Source organism: Grammomys surdaster, unplaced genomic scaffold (genome assembly GCF_004785775.1).
Source record: "Grammomys surdaster isolate TR1022 unplaced genomic scaffold, NIH_TR_1.0 361, whole genome shotgun sequence".
Lineage (NCBI taxonomy): Eukaryota > Metazoa > Chordata > Mammalia > Rodentia > Muridae > Grammomys > Grammomys surdaster.
Genome location: NW_021604780.1, coordinates 959,359 through 978,041, shown reverse-complemented (window position 1 = coordinate 978,041; position 18,683 = coordinate 959,359). Strand labels below are relative to the sequence as shown.

At 42.3% G+C, this 18,683-nt stretch overlaps 1 protein-coding gene across 3 annotated transcripts in view; it reads left to right on the top strand.

Annotated features, from left to right (window-relative positions):
* The first annotated feature begins 642 nt into the window (after positions 1–642).
* Positions 643–18,683, top strand: part of Senp2 (SUMO specific peptidase 2) — a 36,016-nt gene continuing 17,975 nt past the window's right edge. For 2 of the 3 annotated variants that reach the window (XM_028779697.1, XM_028779696.1), the window contains exons 1-8: positions 643–766; positions 2,362–2,420; positions 5,356–5,489; positions 7,406–7,472; positions 9,698–9,788; positions 14,601–14,769; positions 17,147–17,247; positions 18,464–18,558. In XM_028779697.1, the coding sequence (XP_028635530.1) occupies positions 666–766; positions 2,362–2,420; positions 5,356–5,489; positions 7,406–7,472; positions 9,698–9,788; positions 14,601–14,769; positions 17,147–17,247; positions 18,464–18,558 (817 nt within the window). In that variant the 5' untranslated portion in view covers positions 643–665. Of the gene's footprint in view, positions 767–2,361; positions 2,421–2,701; positions 2,741–5,355; positions 5,490–7,405; positions 7,473–9,697; positions 9,789–14,600; positions 14,770–17,146; positions 17,248–18,463; positions 18,559–18,683 lie in introns of those variants that run through there. The other variant, XM_028779698.1, reaches the window with a different exon arrangement.

Sequence of the window (18,683 nt, the reverse complement as noted above, 5' to 3'; positions counted from 1 at the left end):
AAATGCTAGTGGATAGCTCTATTGTCTTAGGCACATGATTTAATTGCTACTATATACCTTTGGTTTTTATGACAGGTACAAGATTCCCTATTGCGTTCGGTTGCTGTGGACGTGACGGCAATCCGGGTAAAGTATGAGAGCAACGTATATGCAAAATAAAGCGCAAAACGTTAAATACTAACCTAACCTATTTTCACTCTGCTGCACATTCTTTTACAGAGCCCCCCACTGTCCGGCTGCTTGGGTAGCTCTCATAGCCCAGCAGTGATACACGTGGTTTGGGTCTGTGGGCCTTGTCCCGAGACCGATTCCTGACTGGCTCTGTCAAAGAGAAAGCCCGCCCTTAAGCCTGCCAATCAGACCCGCGCAAGAGCCCGCTCTGCCCGTCCGGCTTCCTGTTGCTAGGCTTGCAAGGAGCAGGCCCAGGCTGCGCATGCTCAGACTACGGAGGCCGCTTTCCCGTTGGGCGGAAGAAGGTGACGTCAGCGGCTTCTAGACAGTCCTCCCATAGCCCGGGGAACGTTGAATCTGTGGGCCCTCTGATGGCGTCACAAACCCGCGCCTGATCCTGGCTACGGCCGAAGCGGCGAAGGCGGCAGCGGCGGCGACAGCTCTGGGGTTCGCGTCTCGGGGTGTGTCGGCCGCCGCTGCTGCTCAGGCCTGGAATGTACAGATGGCTGGCTAAGGTTCTCGGCACCATTCTTCGCTTGTGCGAGCGTCCCGCGCCCGGGGCCCGCGCCCTGCTCAAGAGGCGGCGCTCCAGCAGGTAAGGTGGCCGCGCGCCGGTCGGGTCCCCTCCCCCGCGCTGGCGTTGGTCGCCGCGGGCCTGTGGGAACCGGCGGCTACGGGACGGCGGAGGCCTGGGGAGAGTCCGTCCCTCTAGCTGTGAGCGGAAGGGGAACGGGGGGCTGGCGATGTGCTGCTCGCCGGATACGGCTCCTGTCGCCCGGTGTCGTCGCGGGCGGACAGCGCAGGATCCAGTCTCTAGGTTAGGAGTTTGCCCGTAGTCGTTTGACGGTGAGTACTGTTGTCTTCGCACCGAAGAACAGCAGTTGTCTTGTTTGACAGCAGCTGTCGTGTGTGTGTTGGGCTGCAGGGAAAGAGAATGGTCCTCTTCTTTAACACCCTTGTAAGAGGCAGAAAGAAAGTACGTACCGCACTCTTTTAAGACTCGGTTAAAATTAGAAGAAAATGACAAATATTAGTACTTAGCGTCTACCCCTTTATTTACTTAACAGTGTCTTCCTCTTTAAGAATTTATTTAGAAAACAAAATACTGTGCAACTTCTGTACTCGCCCTAAGTCTCTCTCCGTCCCTCCCTCCCTCCCTTTCCATCCTTTGATATGTCTGCTTCGCTTATTATTATGATGATGGTGGTTATTTTTGTTTCCAAGTCAGGAGAAGTGGGCCAAAGATTGGTTTAGGGGAAGTAGACTCCAGGAATGTAGGTCACTGATGAAATTGGTTATTAGCTAAATTGTAGCACGCATTCCAGAGATATATGGCTTCTACCGTTTCATGGGGTTCAGATTAGAATAGGTTAAGGTTAAGATGTTATAAAGTTCTCAAAGTGGTGCTTACATAAGAACAGGCAGTTTAATTCTCCCCCAGTGTTTTATGCTGGGTCCAGTGCACACTGAAACTGCATATTTAAGGAACAGAACTGGTGATCACCTCACGTTTTCATTCACAGTCCCTCAGAGTCATGGAGTGTGCCGACCTGCATCTGTGTGTGAATGTGTCCTGGCCCGCCTTGAATTCTAGCTGCCTAATTCTAGCTGAATTCTAATACCTGTTCTTTACTACATTTAGGGGTTCGTGTCTTAAATGACGATTCATTTTAGGAACTAGAGGTGTGCCTTAGAGATAGAGTGCTTGTCTATCGTACGTGTCCTGTCTTCAATCTCCAGCTCTGGGGTGTAAGGGACAGTTAAGCAACACACACCCCCAACTCCCAACTAATACCTTATCTCTTAAAGCTGCTTATATTGTCACTTGAAGTAAAAAAAAGAAAGAAAGAAGGCTGTTTTTTAAGATCAGTGTCCCCAAATCAAATGATCTGTTGGTCTAATTTGACAAGACTATATATCATTATATAGTAGGGAGTGTTGACTCTTTCTCAAGGTTTAGAAATAGCATTCTACTTTATACATGGCATCTCATTTTATGACTGCATGGGACACAAGAGAAGGAATGCTGTATAGTATCAAGTTTTTGTTTTGGTGCTAGGTGAGGAAACCACAGTCTTTTACATGCTAAACACATGCCCTACCACTGAGTCACACCTCCAGCTCTGGGTAAGTTTATTTATAGAAATGCTTGTATTACTTATGTACATACATCTTTTCCTTTCTTTGCAGCACCCTGTTTTCTACTGCAGTGGACACTGATGAAATCCCAGCTAAAAGACCAAGATTAGGTACTACATTTTTTAAATTCATTCTTTTAGTAGGAAAATACATGCATGGAACAAAACTCAAAAAGTAAAAAGTACAAACAATGAGAAGTTTCCTCTTTCCTGCCCTTTCCCTATGCCATTGTCTTTCCTAGAGGTGACTGTTTTCAGGTGTGTGTTGAATGTGTGTTTAAAGTTCTAAAGATTTCTGTAATAAAGGTACATTTTTTCTTTTTTTTTTGGAAGAGGAGGAAGAAGCCAGTTCAAACTGACGGATCTGATTCATCTGGCTGAGTGAACCAATCTAATTTGTCATCGCACATCTACTTTCTTATATCTGACTGGTAGATGAAAATAAAAGTAAATTAAAGGGCAAGGCACAGTAGAATACTCTAGTGTGTCCCTGTTTTTCAGCAGTGGTCATGAATTTGGGTCTATTACAGATTTGATGGTTAACTGTGGAACTTGTTGATATTTCACTTAAATCCAATGAGTATGTCTTGATTTTACACAATTACAGAAAAGAAAAAAATTAATACTAGGCCTGTCTACAAGTATCTTTTAGCTATCTAAGAAAAAAGCAGACTATTTTTAAAAATAAATATAAATAAATAATGGCTTATATGTGAATGTAGTGAGATACATGAAATGACATGATAAAAACCAGCTGGTGATACCCAGGGCCTGGTTAACACAGCCCTGTTGCTTAGCTACTGAGGATGACCCAGGCCCTGGTTAACACAGCCCTGTTGCTTAGCTACTGAGGATGACCCAGGGCCTGGTTAACACAGCCTGAGGTTTGGCTACTGAGGATGACCCAGGGCCTGGTTAACACAGCCTAAGGCTTATCTACTGAGGATTTTGAGGCAGGTGAGTCACAAGTTCAAAGCCTGTTTAAACACTTTAATGAAACTCTGTTGCAAAGTAAAGTAAAAAGAGGATGGGAGTCTAACTTAGTGATTGTCTTGTATACTCAACACCCAATGTTCAGTCAGTTCCTAGTGTTCCAAAACAAAACTTGGGTGATATTAGAGAAGGTTCCTGAGCTGGTTATGTATGGTAATCGTCTACTTCGGTGCTAAGGATCACCCCCATTCTGTCATTTCTGTTGAATACAGATTTCCTTAGTGCAAACAGCAGAAAGCAATCTAACTTGGAGATGAAGCTGGGTATCAGAGAGAAGACTGTTGTAGGATCTACAGATCCTCCTGTAGTGACATCTATTGAGTACCTGAATTGTGGCTAGTTTAACTCAGAGAATTCAAGCTTTTTTAATGTAATGTATTTGTTTGTGAGGCTAGGCAATCCAAATTGCCTCAATCCTTTTTCCTTAGGCTCCCAAGTTCTCAGAGTACAGGTGGAAGGCATTCACCTCAGTAAAGAGCTGAACTTGAATTTTCACTAATTTAAAAGAAATTGGTAGGGAAGCACACCTGGCTGCTGGCTTCTACAGTAGATAAATTCTAGGTAGCTTCAGGGGAGAAGGAAAAGCAGAGGTAAAGGGAAGAGAGGAGGCCTCCCCGAAGCAGACTCTATAGGCGAGAGCCAGAGTCTCAGGGATACAAGGTAGTGTTAGCCTCTTAGAAAAATGAAGCAGGATTATCTCCCCTGAAAAAGAGTACATGAGATAGTTTAGCACAGTGTTAGGACACATCCATTTTTTCTAAAACAAACTGTAGGAAAATAAAACTTTCCAATACTTTAGTAGCTGCTGTCTTCTTGTACCTCTTGTCTTCTTGGGTCTATGGAATAAACACATTTTCTTACTGATTTGGCCACTCCCCTTTTTAGAGAATATTTTTTTCTTTCTTTTTTTTTTTTTTTTTTTTTTGATTTTCGAGACAGGGTTTCTCTGTGTAGCCCTGGCTGTCCTGGAACTCACTCTGTAGACCAGGCTGGCCTTGAACTCAGAAATCCACCTGCCTCTGCCTCCCAAGTGCTGGGATTAAAGGCGTGTGCCACCACCGCCCGGCTTCATATTTTATTTATATTGGAACTCTTGTTGCTTAAAGCCACAGACTATTTTTCTCTGAAGCAGAAGCTAGCTCTTTATAATGTCTTTAATTAGTGAGTACAGAAGAAACTATAGGCAACACAGATGTTCAGGAAGTGAGAAGAAAGTAGTATTATGAAAGAGGGAAGTGGAGGAGCACTGAGGCACCCCCCCCCCCCATTTGTTTATTTCTCTGTTTTGTAATCTTTGGTACCAGGAAGAAGTGAGCTTGAGATGGTCCGATGCATCTGGTTCAGAAGAGAGGTAGTTTCTTCTTGTCACAGATGCTCAAGAGCTGTGTACATTATCCTTCAGTCAGTCAAGATTTATCAAGGGCTTTGAGGGTAGTTGTTTAAGGCAATCATTGTTACCTGCCTGGGACAGACAGGCAGACTAATGAGTGGATGTCAGTGCTCCCTGTGGATCTCCATGCCCAACAGTGTGTGCTCACTTATGCCGGTGTCTCTGTGAAGGTTCACTGTGTGCACTCTACAAAACTCACTCCTCAAAAGCTGCTATTGCACATCCCTTCTTGGGGAACCAGTGTGTGGTTTACCACAGTAGTAGTTGAATGCTTTTGAGGCAGCTCAAGTAGGTGACTAACACAAGTTCACACACTAGAATTCCTTTTATCAGTCAGAAAAGTATTTCTTCCAAGTGTGTATGTGATGCACATGTGTGAATGGAGTTGTTCTGTGACTTGCCTGTGGAGATCAGAGGGCAAGTCTGTAGAGTTGGTTCTTTATCTTTGTATAGGTTCTGGAGATCAGACTAGTGTTGCCAGGCACACTTGAGCAGCAAGCACTGTCACACACTTAACATCTTGATGGCCTAAAAACATTTTTATAGGTACATTTTAATTTGGTGTTCAGAAGTAAGACTTTATTAAGAACTACGATTCTTTTAAAGTATAATTTTTTCTGAAAGTTTAGTGCTCTGTGTTTATAGTTGGTTGACACTTTACAGATTGCTTCATTCACCAAGTGAAGAACAGTCTCTACAATGCTGCGAGTTTATTTGGATTCCCGTTCCAGCTGACCACAAAACCCATGGTATCTTCTGCTTGTAATGGAACACGGAATGTGGCCCCTTCAGGAGAGGTCAGTGGGGCTGGGACTTGGGTACTGATCTTTTTTCTTTTACTTTTTAAATTTTTGGGGGGTTTTTCATTTGTTTGTGGGTTTTGTTGTTATTTTTTTTTTTTTTTTTTTTTTTTTGGTTTTTTGAGACAGGGTTTCTCTGTGTAGCCCCTGGCTGTCCTGGAACTCACTCTGTAGACCAGGCTGGTCTCGAACTCAGAAATCCACCTGCCTCTGCCTCCCAAGTGCTGGGATTAAAGGCGTGCGCCACCACCGCCCAGCCTTGTTGTTATTATTGTTAAGTAATTTTATATCTCTTTTTTTTGTGGCTTAGGTGATTGTTGTTTGTTTTTTGTTTTGTTTTTGTGTTTGTTTGTTTGTTTGTTTGTTTGTGGAGACATGGTCTCTTTACATAGTCCTGCCTGTTCTGGAACTCACTTTGTAGACTAGGCTGGCCTTGAACTCACAGAGTTCCTCTTATCTCCTGAGTGCTGGGATTAAAGGTGTACTTGGCATGAGCCTTGTGCATCTTCTACTACTGAGTTACATCTCCAGCCCTACACAGTGAGATATTTGTCCTTAGTTTTTAAAAACTAAACGTTAGTAAAATAAATTTTTAAAAAATTCTCATAGTCTTTTGGGGAATTAACATTAGACTGATTTATTTCCATAAATGATCATGTACTTACTAGCTTTGATATGAAGGTCAAAAAATTAAAGGCTAATAATTTAAATACTTTAAAAACATTTATAAAGAATATTTGGGAGCCAGCAAGATGGCTCAGTGAGTGAAGACTCTTGCTGCTAATCCTGATGAACTGAGTTAAATCCCCAGGACCCAGACCGTAGAAAGAGAGAACTAATTCCTGCCAGATGTGCACCAACACACACATGTTTATGTACAAATACACATAGACAGGGAGGGGGAGAAAGCAATAGTTGTTTTATTGTGGTTTGTTCTTGTGATTCTAGTGTTCAGAAGGCAGCTGCAGGAGAGCTAAGTAGATACCCTGAGAAATTCAAGACCATTGTGACAGTCTAGTGACATCCTCACTTAAAAACAAAAAGAAGGAAAAACAAAGCCAGGTGCAGTGGCTAATGCCTATAATCCTTAGCAGGTAGAGGTAGAAGAACCATTATGAAATTGAGACTAGCCTGGCTACATAGTGAGTTCCAGGCCAGCCTGGGCTACAGTCAAACGCTATCTTAAAAACAAAAGAACAGAGTTGAGTGTTGTGGAAAATTTTTTATTCTGACCCAGGGTTTCTGTTCCACCTTTGGGCATTTAGTTCCCAGATAAAAGACACACACAACCTTTACATTTACAGTAAGCCTTAAAGAGCACAAGAGCTGGGCAAATACCTACCGTCTATGCTGTTAGAATCTACTTTCCTATAGATAACCCCAAGTTATTACTTACTGTGTTTCATTTGGGCTGCTCTTAACTCTAATTGTCCAGCACTAGGGACCACATTTGTATGGCTCATCTAACCTATGTTGGCTTCTCTTCCTCCTCCACTTTTTTCTCCAAGAAACCTAAACCCCACCTGTGTCTCTTCTGGCCAGATATTGGCTGTTGGTCTTTGTTTACCAATCAAAAATAACTTGGGGGCAGGGTCACAGGTGTACTTACAGACTCCAGATCTTGGGGGCCGAACTTAGCATTACAATAGATAGCAAGACCAAACCTCAACAGTAAAATGAGGGTGAGGTCAGCCTGCTACTTACAGCTTCTCCCTTGAAAAAGGAAATTTGTTTCTTTTCTTATTTAAGTATTTGTGGGAAATCTGTAATTATCTTTTAACACTGTTTGTCACCTTTTTTATCTTAATGGTGTTATTTCTGTGTGCTAGCTTGAAAATAATCATGACTTAAGTGAGCTTTTGTATCAGACATGTTTTTAAATTGTAACTTTAGAAGTGACTGCTTTGTTTTAGGTATTTTCGAACTCTTCATCTCGTGAACTGATGAGTTCTGGATCCTGCAGCAGCATGCTGAAACTGGGTGAGCTGGTCAGGGTATTCCTGCTTGCCTGTGCTTGCAGCCATGTCCCAGGTGTTAAGAATGTGAAAGGAGGGGGGCTGGAGAGATGGCTCAGTGGTTAAGAGCACTGACTGCACTTCCAGAGGTCCTGAGTTCAAATCCCAGCAACCACATGGTGGCTCACAACCATCTGTAATGAGATCTGATGCCCTCTTCTGGTGTATCTGAAGACAGCTACAATGTATTCATATATAATAAATAAATAAATCTTTAAAAAAAAAAAAAAAAAGAATGTGAAAGGAGAACACCGGTTTGGATTAGGATTAAATAAAGGCATGATCTCGTTACTATCCATAAAAACAAATACAAGTTTTATCTGACGTTTCTAGGACTAGAAATGTCTTTGGTTTTAGAGTTTTTCAGACTTTGGGGATATCTACCTGGACCCCAGCAGTTGAACATCCCTGAGGTAAACTCTGAAATCTGAAGCTGGAAATGTCTGCATGAGCATCAGGTTTTCACAGGAAGGATATTTAACCCAGAGTTCTCCTTTATAATTTTTGTCTGAGTTGATGCTGTGTTTACTGTTTATAAGCATGATTCTTTTTTTTTTTTTTTTTTCGGTTTTTTGAGACAGGGTTTCTCTGTGTAGCCCTGGCTGTTCTGGAACTCACTCTATAGACCAGGCTGTCCTTGAACTCAGAGATCCGCCTGCTTCTGTCTCCCAAGTGCTATAAGCATGATTCTTAATGTGACTGCAGATCAAGACTTCATTGATTAGAAAACAAGAAAGGGTTGGCATATGGCTAGGTATTTAAGAGTGTCTATTGCTCTCGCAGAGCCAGCCCTGTTTGGGTCCCAGCACCCACATGAGGCAGCTCACAACTGCCCTAGCTCCTGCTCCGGGATGTGATGCCCTCTTCTGGACTTTATGTGTACTGTATTCACATGCACATATCCACACACAGACTCATATATATATATACACATATAATTGAAAGATAATAAAGATAAATCTTTAAAAAATATTCCTGAGAGCTTACTGTGAGCCCAGCACTGTGTCTAAACGGTCAGGAGTAGCAGAAGACCGTGTCCGTGCTCTCAGAGTTCATTGTGTATTTGTTGAGCAATCTTAAGTTCTTAATTCCTGCAGCTGTATAGACTTGAAGATTGACGTTAGACCCGAGAGTGGGCTTGTCATTGTATGTACTGCATGCAGTGTTACTGTGAGGAAAGCTCAGAGGAAGCCAGAGTTCTGAGAAATGGTTTTGCTGTCTGCCGTGCGGGTTGACTTGTAGTTTGAGAGAAAGAGGAGCAGGAAGTAGTGAAAGTCAGTGTTAGAGAAGGTGTGGTTCAGAAATCTGAAGTAGAAGGAGCTAAGAAACGGTGCTTATAGCTAGACTCCTCAAACTTGTTAATTAAGGCAACTTGTGTAGCCCAGAAGTACAAAGATGAGTAAATGTGTACCCTGTGAATTAGTTCTTTGACATTGCTGTGACAACAGAGATGACAAGTTGAGGAGAAAGGTTTGCTTTAGCTCCTGGTTTTAGAGGGCTTGGGCTGTGGTTTCTTGGGAGGAATATCAGAGCAGTGGGATCTTGTGCCAGAGGAGGGCGCAGTTTCCTTCACCATAGACTGGCAAGCAAAGAGAAAGGAGAATACTGTGTCTCCTTCCCTCCTCTTCCTATTTAGTCTAAGACTGCAGTCCACAGTCAGGGTGGCCTTTCCTCTTTTAGTCTGCTATTGAAACCTCACGGACACCCAGACATAGCTCACCAGTCTCTTCAGTCAAGTTGGCACTGAAGAGTAGCCATCGAAGGCTATGGCATCTCTAGGTGATGCCCAGACATCACTTTAAACCACTGTACTCTGCGATTAAAAAGTAATTCCAAAGAACTTGAAAAATGGTGATAAGTTTGGGTTTTTAAAGTCTCGTTAAGGTTTATATAAATTTAATTTGGCTTATACATACTGTTTTAATATCAGTTACTTGATTACTGTTATGGTTCTGTGGTAGTGAAGTTGAACTTGGGATCTCATACACATTAGGCAGCCCTGTACCACAGAACTACTCTCCTAGCCCTGCCATTCCTTTCCTTTAATTTGTTTGTAACATTCGTGCTGGATTACTATGACTTTAAAAAAAAAATAGAGGTTTCATTCTACCATGTAAATACGCTTTCTATCCCAATTCAGGCTGTTGACTGGTATTTTTTTTTCTTTTCATTACAAATACATTGTTAAAGGTAATAAATCTCCTAATGGAATAAGTGACTATCCAAAGATCAGAGTGACTGTGACCCGAGATCAGCCACGGAGAGTCCTGCCTTCCTTTGGGTAAGTTAAATTGTACTCTTCTGTAAGCAAAGCTCACTGTTGCTAGGTATTTTCACTGTGTTCTGTTACATAGTGAGAGGGTAATAGCTGAGTATCATGTGTCTACTTAGACTTGAATTTGTTTCTGATCCAACTGTATTACATGTCTACAGTGTGATTTGGTTTTGAAAACCTTTTTAATATTTTTATTTTTAATAATAGTATGTGAATGAGTATTTTGCCTAGATACTGTGTAGCACTTTCATAGCTGGTGCCTGAGGAGGCCACAAGAGGGCGCTGAACCCCCAACCCTGGTCCTCTGGAAAAGCAGCCAGTACTTAGTCACTGAACTATCTCTGCAACCCCCTTTTTTATGTTTTTATTTATCTGTGAGGATTTCACACAATATATGTTGATCATCTTCATCTCTAACTCCTCCCAGATCCTCCCCCACCTCCCTGCCCACTGAACTTCTTATCCCCTCCCTCACCCCTCCTCTTCCTCTCCTTCACCCTCTGTCTCTCTCCTCCTTTTCCTGTCTCTCTTTCTCATCCTCCATTGAGTTCAGTTTGTGTTGCTAGCTACTCCTGAGTATGGGACCTGCCTTGATAGATATGATAGATATACCTGGTGTCACTCTACTGAAGAAAACTGACTTTCTCTTTCCTAGAAGCAGTCAGATACCAATATCTCCTCAGCTAGGGATGGGACTTTGTACTCACTCTCATGTTAGGCTTTTGTTTGCCTTTAGCTTACACAGCCTTTGTGTGTGCTGTCACAATCTCATTGTGAGTTCATAGGTACATCTGCCTGTTGTATGGGAAAGAGTATTTTCTTACCACTCTTATCTACCGCCTCTGGTTCTTATAGTCTTTCTGTCTTCCCTTGTGTAGATCCCTGAACATTGAGGGGAGAGGTGTGATGTAGACAACCCATTTAGGACTGATCTTTCCAAAGTCACTTATTCTCTCTGTGCATTGGCCTGTTGTGGGTTTCTGTGTTAGTAGCCATCAGCACGAGAAGCTTGTCTTAGGAGAGTTGAGAGGTGCGCTGGTCTGTGGTTATATCCATGGTTCCTTAAGAGCCATTTTTAATCCTGTGTCCATTTAGCAGAACGGTACTAGTGAACCCCCCCCCACCCCAGAGCCCAAGGACTTATCTTACCTTAATAAGGTTCTTGGCCTTATTGACAATGTCCATGTGGGTTTCAGCTCATGGAGCAGGCCTTAAATCTAATTAGAACTGGCTAGTTACTCCCATAAAATATATGCCATTGTTGTACCATCATTATAGCTTGCTGGGCTCATGATTGGGGAGGTTGGTGACTACGTTCTCCTCTGGTGGCATGCATAGCACCTTCCAGTATGTGAAAGCTAGCCAATGTGGTTTAAGCTTTCAGTTGAATACCAGCTAGATTTTTTTTTTGTGTTCTGTGATTTAAGTATTTGGTGTTTTTCAGGAATAGTGTATTATTGTCAAGTTCTGGAAGGTAATCAAGAGCATTGGCAATACCCTGTAATGTTTAGGGGGTTGGCATATAGGATCCCATTAGCCACTAACTCAAAAAAGAGGTAGCCCATTCCTGGTACCAGGTATTTTCTTTGGTAGTGTGTGGTGTCCAATTAGGGAATATACTTTTTTCTCAGCAGCTTTTATAATTTTCTCCAAAATTGACCACATTTTAGAACACAAAGCAAGTCTCAGTACAAATGTAAGAAGATTGAAGTAATAGCCTGCATCCTGTGTGACCACAAAGGAATAAGACTGGATATCAACGACAGTTCAACAGCAGGAAGTACCCAGACTCGTGCAGACTAAACAACACACTTCTGAATGACAGTTGCTTAAGGGAGAAGTGGAAAGGGAAATAAAAACCATCCTAGAATTAGGTGAAAATGGAAACATAGTATCTGTGTTTATGTGTATGAGTGTTTTGCCCACAGAGGCCAGCAGAGGGTATTAGAACCCTGGGATTACAGACAGTTATTCGACACTTTGTAGGTGCTAGGAACTGAATTCTGGTCCTTTGCAGAGTAGCAAGTGCGTTTACCCATTGAACAATCTCTGCAGCCTCCTTAAAAACCATTTTAAAACTGTGTGTGTGTGTGAATACAGAAAAGTACATAAATCTTAAATATAACCTGATACATTTTATACACTGAACATGTCAGGTCTGTTAAATACTATTTTTTTCAGTAATTTCCTCTTAAATTTGTTATGCATTTAGCAAATATGTGTGTAAAAGCTCAAGACAGTTTGCGAGAGGCAGTTCTCTCTGCATCCTGCAGGCTCCGGGGATCAAATCCAGGTCCTGTGACGTGGCACCAAGCTCCTCTGCCCTCTGAGCTCCCTTGTCAGTTGTCCTCTGTGTGTTGTCACCTTCTAGAATTCCTACCTCTTGGAAATCTAACTTGGTAGTCTCTCATCTCTTGCCTTGTTCCTTTTAAAACTATGTGATGGTGAAGATCTTTAATCCCAGCTATGGGAGGCAGAGGTAGGCAGGTCTGAGTTTAAGGCCAGCCTGGTCTACATACTGAGTTCCAAGACAACCAGGGCTACATAAAGAGACTCTGACTCAAAAAAACAAAAACACCCTCCTAAAAAGCTATGTTTTATTTGTTTTTGTTATTGTTTGTGGTTTTGTTTGTTTGTCTTGTTGTTTTGTTTAGTTTTACCTAGGGTCTCAACCACATAGTTCATACCTGACTGGAGTTTATTATGTAACTCAGATTGTTCTGAACTCATTATGTAGTCCTAGTTGGCTTTGAACTCTGAATTTTTCTGTTTTCATTTCCTGATTTTTTTTTTAAGCTCTCTCATGGTTTTTAAATTGTAAGAAACTTCTCCAATCTGCATGAATTTATTCTGTAAGTATCTTGCTCCAATTATAAATGCATAGTGCCTTTTCTTATCTCAAAAGCTGTTTATTATTTTTACATTTCCTTAACCTTGCTTCCTCTGTCCCCCCAGCCCCCAGAGCTTTCTTTCAGTCTGCCTACTGCCTTGGTTTATTTCAGTCTTATCTTTCAAGTTAGAGTCTTTATTCAAAATTCTGGGTTGGAGAGATAGTTAAATCAATAAAGTGCTTGCTGTACAGGCTAAATTTGGATTCCTAGCACCTGTGTAAAAGCTATGCCACAGCTGCACACTTCTGTAACCCACAGTGCTGGTGGTGGGAGAAATAGGCACATGCCTAAGCTCATAGGCCAACCAGTCTAGCTGAGTTGATGAGCTCCCAAGCTCAGTGAGACCCTGCCTCAAAAATCAGGTGAAGAGCAGTGGAGGTAGGCATGTTAGCCTCTTGCTTTTACATGCACAAGTACACACATGCAAACATGAACACATACAAATGCAAATCTGGTGATCCTTGGCTAACTGCTTATAATTAAAATGGAAATCTAGGTGACCTTAGTGTTGATTCAGGGGTTGAGAGCACTTGTTGCTCTTGTAGAGGACCCAGCTGTATTCAGTTCCCAGCACTTCAACCACCTGTAACTCGAGTTCTTTAGTTCTGATGCCCTCTTCTGGCCTCTGTGGGTACTGCATGCACACCTTGCACAGTGCTACATGTAGACAAAAAACACTTATACATAAAATAATAAAATAAATATTTAAATTTAAAACATTTTAAAGTAAAAATCTGCTGTGGTAGTATACACCTTTAATTCCAGTACTTGGAATGCATAGGCTGGTAATGTCAAGTTCAAGGATAACCTGGTCTGTATAGATAGTTCCAGGCCAGCTAGGGTTGTATAGGGAGACCATGTCTCAAAAAGAAAAGAGGAGGTTGGGGAAAGGGGGGAGGCTAACTGACTAGTTAAAAATGGGATGCTCTGAATTTGGGTGAAAGATAAATTGTACAGGTAGAAGGGAAATTAGTAACTGACACGAGTATCTTATATCAGAACATGAAGGAGGGCACAGAAACTAGTGAAACTCCAGGCCAACTTGAGGAAAAACTTGACTAGTATTTAGTGGCCAAATAGGGACAATTTAAACATCAAAATGAATAAAGCTCGTAACACCAACACCAGTGGGTGGGTGTATACTGTGGAAGATAGATCTCCATAAGAAAATGTTAGGAGAATGCAGAAGGCATGAGAAAGATTACCATTTTGTGACTGTCATGATTGCATGGATGAGCCTTGGTTGAGCTAAGGTCGGGATTTGATAAGACCTAGAATACTAATATTAACATTACAATATCTCCCCTCCAAATCTCTTATTAATTATGAAGGAGGAAAGTGACTTGTTACAGAGAAACCTGCCTGATACCTGACAGTACCTTAATAGATCACTGTCGGCAGTGGCACAGATGAGCCAGCCTCCGAGCGTACTGCATCAAGATGGGTACCATCACTCACTGTAGGGTTCTTGCAGAGACTGAGGATCTAAACGCACCTGTGAAAATAGTTTATAAGTGGAAATGCATTCTACAAAACCACACGGCTGTATTCTGTTTTTATGTTAAAGATGCAACAAGATACAGGGTGAAATCTGAATAGCTAGGACTATAGGAATACTGCACTGTCTCACCATAGAATTTGCTAGCATGTAGCATTGCCATGGTGCCCAGTGAGTAAAGGACAAGTAGACAATTCAAGAGAGAGGGATGTGCAGTGGGGCTAAACCTGGGGCTGAGATTGGAACTCTGTCTGTGAGGAGGGCAGCTCTAGTGGTCAGAACAGACGTTCCATATGGTATATCTAACTTTGCAAATGGTGATTGTTTAGAAACAAGTGCTCTTAAACTAGAGCCGCTGAATATTTGGATGACCTAGAAGCTTGAATCTCAATTCCATGATACAGTCTTTTGTTTTCTTTTATTCTCCAGTTTTACATTGAAATCCGAAGGCTATAATAGAAGGCCAAGTGGTCGTCGCCATAGCAAAAGCAATCCAGAGAGTTCCTTAACATGGAAACCTCAGGAGCAAGGTGTAACAGAGATGGTTTCTGAAGAGGGTGGCAAGGGTGTGAGGCGTCCCCATTGCACCGTGGAGGAGGTAAATACTCTTAGCCTGATATCTTTTTTTTTTTTTTTTTTTTGGTTTTTCGAGACAGGGTTTCTCTGTGTAGTCCTGGCTGTCCTGGAACTCACTCTGTAGACCAGGCTGTACTCGAACTCAGAAATCCGCCTGCCTCTGCCTTCCAAGTGCTGGGATTAAAGGCGTGCACCACCACCGCCCGGCTTAGCCTGATATCTTAAAGAAATGTTTTTAATGATTTTTTTGAGTAATGATTTGCGTACTATGGCATAAAATTCAAAATGTACCAAAGGGGTACAGTGATTATAAGTGTCCCAGCATCCCTTCCCTGCCTGGCCTCCCTCCCCTGCCTTGACTCATAGGACCTACTGTTGCTGAGCAGTAAGAGCTACTCTAGACACTGTCAGATGCTAGGTCCACGGAAAAGAAAGAAGGAATCCTTCTAGGAAGAGATTACTTTGTAATTTTATGTTTTGAAGACAGGGTCTCTTTACATAGACCTGGCTATCCTGGAACTCAGTATGTAGACCAGGCTGTCCTTAAACTCACAGAAATTTGCCCGCCTCTGACTCCTGAATGGTAGGATTACATGCATGCACCATCAAACCTTGCCTAACTTACTTATATAAACCTTAATAAGTGTGATTAAGTAAAGGTGGTAAATGATGTGCCCCTCTGCTTTTTCCTTCACCTTTCAGAGTGTTTAGTGTGGTGAGGAGACAGGCCTTCGTTCTCTCTTGAGATCTTTACTTATTCCAGGGGTGTTGAGAATTATTTCTGTCTCTGGCATTCCCCAATACCATCAGCTATTTTAATATGGTAGATAATTTTGTGAGCTACTTGTGACTTATCAAAGAAATACTTGTTCAAGTCCCAGATACTGCACTCATTTTTAGTAATTTAGTGTCTGAATCCTAAATATATTTGGCCCCTGCCTTCATGAGTTTTACATAAATAACTTATAATTCAGCAGAAAGGCCAAGGGAATAGTGGGCCAGAGGCCCTCTGGGGGTTTTAAGAAGTGAAACTTGACTGTTTTAAGAGATCTGTGTAGGTAGATTCTAGAACAATGGGTAGCCAGTCTTACAAACACGTTTGTCAATTGAGACTAGTACAGGGCATAGAGAGAGAACCTGAGACCCAAACTTCAGCTCTGAATAAATATGTCGCTGACCAAGATGCCCTTTGTGTTTAGGGGGCAGATGCTGACTTCAGTTTTGGACATTGTTTAAAGTGGCCATGAAACATGCAAGAAGACCTTTCCTGTAGACTCTGGATATAGGTGATGGGAACTTTGAGAAGAAGGCAGGGCTAGAGACACGGTTCTGGATTTTTTTTTTTTTTTTTGGTTTTTCGAGACAGGGTTTCTCTGTGTAGCCCTGGCTGTCCTGGAACTCACTCTGTAGACCAGGCTGGCCTTGAACTCAGAGATCTGCCTGCCTCTGCCTCCCAAGTGCTGGGATTAAAGGTGTGTGCCACCACCGCCCAGCGGTTCTGGCTTTTCTACATACTGATGTAATGTGATTGAAGGGAGCTGAGAAGGTGATTCAGGGGAAGACTGCAGTGTGAGGAGCTCTGGGCATCTGTGGCATCTATGGCAGAAGGAAGTAACCATGGTGCAGACTGAGGAGACGAGAGAAGAATCACAGCAGTTTCTTGGTCAGCAAGAGCAGCCTAGTGAGCCGGATGAGATGCTGAGGGGCGACCGTATAGCACAAGGTTGAACCAGTGCAGAAGAGTGTGGCTACAAGGCCACTGGGGACTGGGGAAACCAGTTCCAGTCAGGAAGTCAGGAAGGTGTAAATTTCTTGCTATAAAGTGGATTGTTTCTGTTGGTGTTTTCTGATCAACTCAGTTTTCTTCAGCATAGTTCTGTCAAAGATGCAAATGCCTCCGTGATCTAGCAGAGTGGTTCTTAACCTTCCCAATGCTGCAACCCTTTAATACAGCTCCTCATGCTGTGGAGACCCCAACTATAAAGTTATTTTCATTGTTGCTACTTTATACCTGTCATGTTGCTGCTGTAGTGAATCATAATGTAAGTCTGTGCTCTCTAATGGTCTCAGGGGACCTGTGAAAGGGTCATTTAACTCCCAGAGGGGTCTAGAGCACAGGTTGAGAACTGCAGGTCTAACAACGGAAAGAGTAAAGCAGGGTGGAAAGTAAGCAGCCTACCTAAAGGGAGAACTCCAGGTTGTTGACTCATTTCTCTAAAGAGGTTAGAGTTTGGGATTTTTTAAAAAAGTATAAAGCTAGTATTTGATTAAAACAACTCTGAGAACAGAGTGCTCCAAGTAAAGTACATCTGTGGACTGCATCTCCCTGGCCAGTGTCTGGTTAGATCTGAGGCTAGGCTTCGTGTGCGACTATTTACCATGCATACTTTTTTATTCAGGGTGTGCAAAAGGATGAAAGAGAAAAATACCGAAAGTTATTGGAGCGTCTTAAAGAAGGTGCTCATGGAAGCACTTTCCCTCCTGCAGTTTCACACCACAGGTAAGAGGAGCTGATGAGAAATTGCTTTGCTAGACTTTTTCCTTAGTACAGATCCAAATATCTTGGTTTTAGAGAGATGGTCTGAAGAGAACTGCCGTGTAGTTTGTCTGACACTGTATGAAGTGCTTACAGAACGCCTGACACTGTATACAGTGGCTTACAGAATGGAATTTTCTGTTAGTTTTAGAGTCTTCTGCCCACATGAATTTCTTTTCTTACTTATTTATTTTTTGATTTTTTTTTTTGTTTGTTTGTTTGCTTTTTGTATTTTGAGACAGTTTCCCTGTGTGTAGTCTTGTCCTGGAACTCACTCTCTAGACAGACTGGCCTTAGACTCAAAGATCTGCCTGCCTCTGCCCCTGAATATTGCTGGAATTGAAGGTAGAATTGAACCCACCAGTGCATGACTGGGTTTATTATTTGTTTTGATGTTTTGTTTTCAAGGCAGGCTCTCACTGTCTACGTAAGCTAGCTTGGAATTTATAGTTCTTCTGCCTCCACTTCCCACGTGCTGGGATTCTATTCATTTGATACACATCCAACTGAAATGAACTCCTACTCATGTGGAAAAAGGAGATCCCCTCCCAGCCTCGTCAACACAAATGTTCACCACACTACCTGTCTGTCTGCCTTTGTCCTGGCTCCTCCTTTTTCCTCAGCTTTCCCTTCCCTTTGTCTCCTCCTCCTTTACCCTGTCACAGTCTCTTTGTATTTCATTTTCCTTACACACACACACACACACACACATCAATCTCTGAGGCATCTGTTGATTGCACTTTAGTATCCTCTACTTAGAAACAAGATTAAAATCAAGTCATAAGGTCTTTGCTTCTGACATGGCTTGTTAATTAAGTATGAGCAATTTGAGCAGATAAGTGAGGTAAAAAAGGAAGTGCTGTCGTGCTGTCTTATCTGGATCTGGAGAGGTGGGCAGGGGCATGCAAGTTCAGGGTGTCAGCTCATCTGATAACTTAGTAAATGATTGCAAATACACTGAGTCCCATAAAGTATGGAACTAGCAAATTGAGTCACAGGATTGTCTAGCCTATTGAATGCAGAAAGAATGAATTATTATCTGACAATTGTAACTTTAGCCGTTACATAGATAATTCTGTTGTTCTCCTGTCTCGGCTCGGAGTGATAGTGCTGATACTTACTCTGAGGTCTTTCTTCCCCTTGTATCTGATTTGATCTTCCTCACTTTTGTCTTTCTAAGTTCTCAGAGAATTCAGATGGACACATTAAAGACCAAAGGCTGGGTGGAAGAGCAGAGCCATGGAGTCAGAACAACCCACTTTGTTCCAAAACAGTGTGAGTTCCAGATTTAGCTCTTTCTAAGTCACTGCCTGTAGTTCATGTGAGAGCACGCTACTGAAATATGGTATACCAGGCCATAAAATAGTGTCAGGCTTCAAGACATTGGCTAGCACTTATCT